Source organism: Leopardus geoffroyi, chromosome A1 (assembly GCF_018350155.1).
Source record: "Leopardus geoffroyi isolate Oge1 chromosome A1, O.geoffroyi_Oge1_pat1.0, whole genome shotgun sequence".
Lineage (NCBI taxonomy): Eukaryota > Metazoa > Chordata > Mammalia > Carnivora > Felidae > Leopardus > Leopardus geoffroyi.
Window position 1 is genome coordinate 197140103 of NC_059326.1, and position 9145 is coordinate 197149247.

General features: G+C 40.1%; 1 protein-coding gene across 4 annotated transcripts in view; it reads left to right on the plus strand.

The window, feature by feature from the left end:
* Window positions 1-3315, plus strand: part of CSNK1A1 (casein kinase 1 alpha 1) — a 47946-nt gene extending 44631 nt beyond the window's left edge. For 2 of the 4 annotated variants that reach the window (XM_045437436.1, XM_045437454.1), the window contains exon 11: window positions 778-3315. In XM_045437436.1, coding sequence (XP_045293392.1) covers window positions 778-785 — 8 coding nt within the window. In that variant the 3' untranslated portion in view covers window positions 786-3315. The remainder of the gene's footprint in view (window positions 1-777) is intronic. The other 2 variants (XM_045437462.1, XM_045437480.1) reach the window with 1 other exon arrangement.
* Window positions 3316-9145: the final 5830 nt, after the last annotated feature.

A 9145-nucleotide genomic window follows, 5' to 3' on the forward strand; every position in this document is an offset into this window, starting at 1 on the left:
TACTACCTGAGGCTGGTTTCTATTCAAACCTGCCTGTGTGTGGAAGTCTTAAGAGTCTAATTGTGGCAGAGGGAGGTAGTGTTTACGGGGTGGGAAGGCTTACAAAGTAAATAAAGCCAAAACAAAAAAGTCTCGCTTGTTTAGGTTTTCAAATCCAGGGCAAAACTTTTTAAATGTATTATTGGTGGAAGTACAACGTTTTTAAAGGTTTAAGGTTTCTGTGATAAAAATCATACTGACCAGGTTTGTGTTCTATGGAATAAGTCAATTATGTCTTGAATACATCTATTATTAAAGCTTATTGATCCTCATTTGGATCAGAAATAATGTGCAGAAAAGTTCCTGCATATAGTATGATTAAGACTATAGTTTGTAATTTTTAAGGCAAAACCATCTTACTGTTCATTCGTTTGATAAATATTTGAACACATTCTATGCTCTAGGTACTAGAAGTCTAGAAATAAATAAAACAGGCTCATTGGAATTCCCAGTAATTCTCGGGCCTGAAAAGTGTATGCTGACTGGGAAGGCTTTGATTCACTGTGTACCGCTCCTACGTAAAGGCACCTAGAACAGAAAAGTTTTTGTATGTAGTTTTAAGATGAGCTGTGATTTTCAAATAGATGAAAATATTCTGAGTCACCATTCTAATAAAGTAATTATTGGCCCAGTTCCACCCAATTTTCCCAGTTTTGGGTGTGGTTTTTAAAAATCTCTTGTAACTTGGAATTGTAACATTCTTTTTTTGTTTCGATTTTTTTTTTTTTTTTTAAACAGGTTTCTAAGCATGAATCAAGGAACAGAAGAAGCAGAGCAGATGATCGGAGCAGCATTTGTTTCTCCCCAAATCTAGGAATTTTAGTTCATATGTACACTAGACAGTGGTTGTGAACAACCATTTACTTGGTGTAAAGAACTTAATTTCAGTATAAACTGGCTCTGGGCAGCATTGGTGATGCCGTGTCCTGAGTTGTAGCCGCTGTAATTGTGAATATTAACTGAGATAGTGAAACATGGTGTCCAGTTTTCTATTGCATTTTTTCAAGTGGAAAAGTTAACTCTAAATGGTTGACACACACAAATTGGTGGAGAAATTGTGCATATGCCAATTTTTGTTAAAATCTTTTATTTTGAACTATACTGCTTTGAGATCTCATTTCAGAAGAACGGCATGAACAGTCTTCAGCCACAGTTGTGATGGTTGTAAATGCTCACAATTGTGCGTTCTTAGGGTTTATCCACCCCTGGGGTTTGCAAGTTGTTCACTTAAAACATTCTTAAAATGGTTGGCTTCTTGTTTGCAAGCCAGCTTGATACGGTAGCAACCAAAGATTCCAGTGTTTGAGCATTCGGAAGACTGCCTGCTTACCTGTGCTAGAAATAACAGCATCTAAAGTGAAGACTTAAGAAAAACTTAGTGACTACTAGATTATCCTTAGGACTCTGCATTAACTCTATAATGTTCTTGGTATTAAAAAAAAAAAAAAAAAGCATATTTGTCACAGAAATTTAGTTAACATCTTACAACTGAACATGTATGTATGTTGCTTAGATAAATGTAATCACTGTAAACATCTATATGATCTGGGATTTTGTTTTTATTTTGAAATGGGAGCTTTTTTGTTTACAAGTTCATTAAAAACTAAAAACTGTTTCTGTAAGGAAATGAGATTTTTTTTAAACAACAAAAATGCCTTGCTGACTCACTATGAAATCAAAATCTCCCCAATTTTTTAATAGACTACTTCAAGCCATTTGTTACATACAGTTCCTTTGCGAATCATTTTAGATTTAGTGTTACAACTTTTCCTCAGATTTTTTTATTTAAAAAAAAAATTTTTTTTTTTTTTTTTGGTCTGAAGGGGAAAGGCATTCTTTATTTTTCCTTTTATAATGACTTACAGGCACAGTACCTAGTGCCGCGGCAGCCGGGACTCCGTGTTCTAACTCCTGCGGCCTCGCACTAACCGCTGGACTGATTGTGCATAAGAATGAAAGCGTTAAAGGGTTTAACTACCATTTTGTAGCTTTTCTTTAAATTCCTGGTTAATTTGGCTTTGAGCAGATTGATTCTTAACTTTGGAGAGCATCCCGCCAGGTGGCCAGGTGAGGTTCCTATGATTCCTGACCCTCCCTAAGCCCCCATTCTTTTCCCCTAAGTTCTCCGTGCGCTTCCTCTTAATCTTAAATGCGCTCTTCTCTTTCCTCTTTCTGACCCAATAGAAAGAAAAATTTATTGACAGTAATTCTTTAAATAGCGTAATTTATTCATTTATAGCATGTCAGGATTAATTAAAAGAACCTTTGTCTGAAAATGCTGCCAGGAGCCTGTTGTAAATGTAGGTATTTTGTAAAATAACCTTGAAACTGTAAATTGACAGGTTTGTTCAGATTGTGTCAGGTTTAATTTGTTTTATTTTTTTTCTCTTTCTTTTTTTAAATCTACTTTAGCAATAATTAATTCCATGATCACCACATTCTGCTATTACAGAATATATTAGCACCCTCCCACTGCAGAAATCTTAATGAGTGCGAACTTTTGGGGTAGGCAGCTTACTTGTTTCTTTTCTATCCACCCATGTGAGTTAAGGTATTTGTTTCTTGACTAATAAACCCTTTGATACTTTTAGCCAGAAATCAGTCTCATAAAGCTATTTTTGAGTATAGTTTGTGTAAAATAAAAATGTTTAGCTTTGGTAATAACTTTTCCGAGCTGAACTCCCTCTAGCAAGATATTTTTCAGTGCTTTTATTTACTATGCACTTAGACTATGCACTTTTTCTGAAATATTTTTGTAACACTTAACTTTTTTGTATTTTTGCCATTTGAAAAGGTTGTGGTGTAGTTGGTCTGTAATTAAGTTGCAGATTTCAAACTGCTGTTAGCTTTGTAAATCAAAATATAGGTGTTTCTGTCCTGGTATATCTTCATTCCATCTGCAGCTGGAGCTGGAATCCCATTGATCTTCTAGCTACCATTCATTTTCTTCACAGTTCACAAAAGAAGAATGTGAAATTCAGTGAATGCTGTTCCTAATCCTGTCGGGAGATGAATCTCATTTCACCAAAATTAAATTATGTTTTTCCACTAAAATGATGATACAAGTTGAAGACACATCACTCTGAAATTGGAAGACCTCACCACTTAAGGCTCCGCAGTGGCTTACTCAGCTGAACTCTAGGTTACTACTCTACTTTGTTCACCCATTGGGGGGTGCAGTTTTTTTTAAATGTCGGGAGATGGCCATTCTAACTACTGTTGAATGTCTCTGTTTTGGGAAGGTATAACAAGAAAATAAAAAAGAATATATATGAAGGGAGAGACTGGTTATCTCCTCCCATACGGTTGTGCTCATGCTCCTATGGCCTACAAATGGAATTTGGGAGGTTTGCGTTTTCTATTATTTTCCATCAACAAATAGCAAGAGATTTTCCTATTTCTATTAGTACTTGCAGTGCTATTAAAATGTTTCAAGCGGAGAATACTGTAATGGCTATAAACTGAATTCCATTATAATAAACATAGCAATCAAGATTTTAGAAACCAAGCCAGTAAGCTAGTTCTCCCTACCATTTGCTGAAATACAGAGAATGGGTTCTTCTGACTTGAGTAGAATGAACTGTAGGACTTCTAAGAAGGGTGCCCCTGGACTTTCTTCATCTCAGCTTCCGAAAATTCAGTGGTCTGACCAGGGCTCTTCTTGAGCCAGATGGATATGTAGCCATGTTTTACGTTTTCTTGTTAGTTTTTCAACAGATAAGCATGTGATCAAAATGTGAGTGGGTCTCTACGAGGTATATAGCAAAGCGTCATGAACAAAAATTTATCTCAGATCTGCCATCCCCTTTAAAGTGAGACCTTGTGAGACTGTACCTTGACAGGGTTGTTTTCGTGCTCTTCTCATCTTTTAAAATGGCCAGAGATGGTGATGAATCAAGAGTAAGTTGATCTCATCGGTCTTTGAATCATCAAACAGTACCTTGTTGAAGTAAAATGGCTTGATTTCTGAAATGACTGTTAGACCCGTTATGAAGACATAATGCAAAAGTAGTGAAAATGTTGAACAATAGGAGAGCTGTCAGACTAGCCGTCCACGGCCGCGGTCACGTTGTTGGTCAGATGGCATTGTGTCTGTTGCTTGAGGCTGTGGACCCATGGTGACTAGAAGTCCACAATGAGAAGGAAGATTCTCCTCCTCCTTGTGAGTTGGGAGAGCCCTCCTGGGACTTCACACTTCATTCTGTTGTTTGGTCTCTGCTATTTGTCAGCCTGGCACGGTGACTTGGTTCATTCTGCCTCTGCCTGTACCAGATCAGATCCCTTAAAGAAGTGTTTCGGGGAACTGCTACCATTGGCTACTGTGTACACCTGTCGGGATCAAAATCGTGAAGAAATGTTTGTAATGGCGATTTGAAGTGCTGGGGCAGTGTTGAGTTCATTGGTGTCCGTACCACCGTAGACCTGAGCCACAGCACCTGACTCCCTGAAGAACTTCTGACTCCCTAAATAACTCCCTAAATGGGAAGAACAGTAAAGCGGAGGTGGAGAGAGTGTTGAAGTGGCCAGTAGATTAGATCAGTGTCCTTCATAGTGAGGAGGCCAAGCAGGACATGTAGGGGTTGTAGTGACTCATCTTGTGTTTAAATTCAGGATTTCTTATTCTACTTGGCCATTTATCACTCCAGCCATGTATGTTTTTATAGGTGAATATTTGGATACAGAAGGGTTTGAAAAAATGAACTGTTTTGGCATTGTAGCGCACATTCCAAGTCGATTTTAGACTGTCCGGGACTATGCCAGCTACAGGGAATTCAGAAGTGACCAAGACCATCCCCCCCGCCCCCAGCCTTTTTTTAAATGTTTATTTATTTTAGAGGGAGAGAAGGAGACCGGGCAAGCAGGGGAGGGGCAGAGAGAGGGAGACACAGAATCTGAAACACGCTCCAGGCTCCAAGTTATCCGTATGGAGCCTGATGTGGGGCTCAAACTCTGAACAGTGAGAACATGACCTGAGCCGAAGTCGGACGCTTAACCGACTGAGCTACGACTGAGCTACCCCGGTGCCCCAAGACCAACCCTTTTTAACAGCTCAGTATAAGAGAAGAAATAGCAATTTTGTATCACTGTAACCATTGCTAAAGAGTAAGCATTTGGGTGTTATGAGAGCACCTAATAGAGACATCGAACTGTCTTAGGGTTTTAAGGTGTTTAGCAAAGAAATGTAGACAAATGGAGCAGCACATGAAAAATCTGAAATAAAGATGGGACTAATTATGGAAGGTAGTAAGTAGCTGCAGGACCATTAAAGGTACGGATAAAATTGAGGTGCCCTTTGGAAGGATCACAAGGTATGGGCAGCCCATTGAAGCTGTTGTAGGGAGACCAAGGCCATTCCAAGAAAGCAAAACGTGGAAAACTTGTGACTGAGGCTCTCAACTGAAGAGACCTTCAGTTCTACATTTTAGCATATGTTCAGTTCTACATTTTAGCATAGACCCAAAAGCTGTGGAAAGGATTAGGTCATCCAGTGGCAGTGGGAAAAGGACTGGAATCTGCAGAGTATGCCCTATTTGTCAAAATCCCGAAAAATACTGAAGCATCTTCTTTACTAAAGGAGACATTTTAGAGGAATTTATGGTTCAGGTCCAAATCTCAATCTTCCAGCATGGTATCTTATTTGGAAGAAGTGGGGAGAGATTCCACATTAGGATGAAATTTAACAGCTGTATGAAACTACTTTCGTTTATTAACCGTCAAAAATCCCTTGGCCTATAGCAAAATTTAGGTGTTTATATATACGTTTCTTTGATGCCATTAAAGATGTTCATACAGGGCCGCCTGGGCGGGTCAGGTCAGTTGGTAGAACATGAAGCTCTTGATCTTGGGGTTGTGAAGTTAAGTCCCATGCTGGACATAAAACTTGTTTTTGTTTTTTGATGTTTATTTTTGAGAAAGAGCACCAGCGGGGCAAGTGCAGAGAGGGGGACAGGATCTGAAGCGGCCTGTCTGCTGACAACAGAGGGCCCGAAGCGGGCTCGAACTCACAAACTGTGAGTTAATTGACCTGAAGTCAGATGCTCAACCTACTGAGCCACCCACATGCTCCCCCCCCCCCCCCCCCGCATAGTTTACTTCTTTAAAAAATCTGTTACATAGACTGTTTTAGCTTTATTCTTAAGATAAAAAATTTATCCCCCTTTTCATCGATGACACAGTGACTTGTGCACGTTTATCTACTAAATCTCCTAGTTCAAACTTTAACAAGGCCAGAGCTAGGTCATCTCTGAACTGAGCCGATACCTGTGGAAATAACGTCCTTCAGTCTGCGAGGTGCTTCTTACGCTTTGTTCTTTTGATATTTAAGGAGTGTCTGGCGGGCTGAGTCAGTGGAACATGTCAGTCTTGATCTCAGGGTCATGAGTTTGAGTCCCACATCAGGCATAGAGTTAGTTCACCTTAAATTACAAGAATGGTACAATGATTCTTCCTTATGCTCAGGAGATTCAACAGTTGTTTACATTTTGCCCATTCAATCTGTTTGCACATCTATTTTTCTTTTCATCTTTATTTTTGAGAGAGAGCAAGCATGAGCGGGGGAGGGTCAGAGAACCCAATGCGGGACTCAAATCCACAAACTGCAAGATCATGACCTGAGTTGAAGTCGGACGCTCAACTGACTGAGCCACCCAGGTGCCCCTGCACATCACTCTTTAAACATACACTTTTTAACCATTTGAGAGTAGGTTACGGAAGTATTTTAATTTTTCTGAGAACAAAGATAAACTATTAATCATGGTACAATTAATCAAAATCAGAACATTTTAAGATTGACCCAGTTTTCTAGTCCAATTCCGTCTGTAGTCCCAGTGTCTTTCATAACCCTTCTTTCAAATTGTCCAGGACAATTTGTGTTGTCCAACAAAAGAGCCATTTACCGTACGTACTTATGTTTTTAAGTTTGGAACAGTTCCTCACCCTTCCTCTTTCGTGACCTTAATGTTGTGTGTGTGTTTGTGCGCATGTGCATGTGTATGGTTTCATTTTCCGGCTGTGTTCACTGAGGGTCTGGAACTCATGCTACTAAAGTAGCAGTGAGCACACCGGGCGCCCAGGTCTTGATTTCTAAATACTAAGGAACCACGGCTTCTTGGAGAAGTGTCTGACTTCAAGGCTGGGGTAGAGGAAATAAATACAAGGTGAACCTGGAATATTCTTGTGCCAGAAAGAAAGGAAATCACAAAAAAATGATGAGTACGTGTCAGGACACTGGAGCCAAAAGTGTATCAGTTATATGAAAATGCTGATGACAATGTAACTTAAATACCCATGGTTTCCATATTTGTATAAAAGGAGGAGAAAGCTCTTAAAAGAATGCTGATAACGGGGCGCCTGGGTGGCGCAGTCGGTTAAGCGTCCGACTTCAGCCAGGTCACGATCTCGCGGTCCGTGAGTTCGAGCCCCGCGTCGGGCTCTGGGCTGATGGCTCAGAGCCTGGAGCCTGTTTCCGATTCTGTGTCTCCCTCTCTCTCTCTGTCCCTCCCCCGTTCATGCTCTGTCTCTCTCTGTCCCAAAAATAAATAAACGTTGGAAAAAAAAAAAAAAAAGAATGCTGATAAGAGTAATGTTGCATTTGAAAAGTCAGTATTTTACTAAAGGGAGCAAGTGCAAGTTTGATAAGCACGAACATTTACGTTGTCAAAAGCATTACTTACCAAGTAGAAATACGCATTACTTGCCAAGGAGCATTCTAAAAAATACCTGGCCCGGATCCTCCATTGGAAAGGTGGTGTGATCATCTCCATTTTAAAGACAAATTCTAGGTTTCATAGCGTATCTTGCAGAATTAGAATTTGAATCCATCTAGAACTTAACAGCTGTCCAACAGACATCATGTCAGTCCTTAATCATGACAGTTACTGTTGTTCCTGATAGAAAAGAATTTAGAAAGGTGGGACTACCCAAGATGTGACAGCTGTTAGGTTTTATAAAGCCAAGACCTAAACCTGGTTTCCTTTAGTTTTTATATGGTCAGACCTGGTGCCCTTTTAAAATTTTATCACCATTTGAAACCCAGAGGTTAGTAATATTAACCATTTATTGAATGCTGTATGCCAGGCACCTTTCTAATACTAATTTGCCTGATTGTCACAGCTTCCCATGAGGTAAGTCCTGTCTCCTGTTTACTTTTGGAGATCCTGAGGCACAGGGCTGCAGGAGGTACTTTATGTTCTCGTAGTTTCTCAGGAACTCTGCTTTCCTCCTTTAATTTACATAGTCAATGTATCTTTTTTTTTTTTTAATGTTTGTTTATTTTTGAGAGAAAAAGACCGTGCAAGTGGAGTAGGGGCAGAGAGAGAGAGAGGGGGAGACACAGAATCCGAAGCAGGCTCCAGGCTCCGAGCCGTCAGCACAGAGCGCGACACGGAGCATGAACTCATGAGGCACAAGATCGCGACCTGAGCCGAAGTTGGACACTTAACCAACTGAGCCACCCAGGTGCCCCTAGTCTATGTATCTTTAAATGCATATCGAATAGGATGGCAGTCTAAGAGTTTCAAAGTGCAGAACAATGCCATAAAAGGTTCCTCATAAACATAGCTCAAGTTTGGCTGTTCGTATACTTGAGTCCCGCATTTAGGACCAAATTCTACATCTTGGTGTTTTTGTTTTTGTCTTTAGTCTCTTGGAAGTTGATTGAAATGAAGCCCCAAAAGGGCCTCCTGGGTGGCTCAGTCGGTTGAGCGTCCAACTCGGCTCAGGTCATGATCTCATGGCTCGTGAGTTCGAGCCCCACGTCGGGCTCTGTGCTGACAGCTCGGAGCCTGGAGCCCGCTTCAGATTCTGTGTCTCCTTCTCTCTCTGCCCCTCCCCACTCATGCTCTGTCTCTCTGCCAAAAATAAATAAAACATTGAAAAAATTTAAAAAATAATAAATTAAAAAAAAAAAAAGAAATGAAGCCCAAAAAGACGTACAGATGTATTGAAATTACCACAACCAAGACTAGAACTCACACCAAGACATTCTTTTCCTAGTGGTACTTGCTGTTAAGCCAGAGGAATTCTTCTGTATAATGCATTTATCAGCCAACTTTTACCTAGTTACCACCAAGTACCCATCTGTGTGCTAATAAAAGAAAATGTCAGC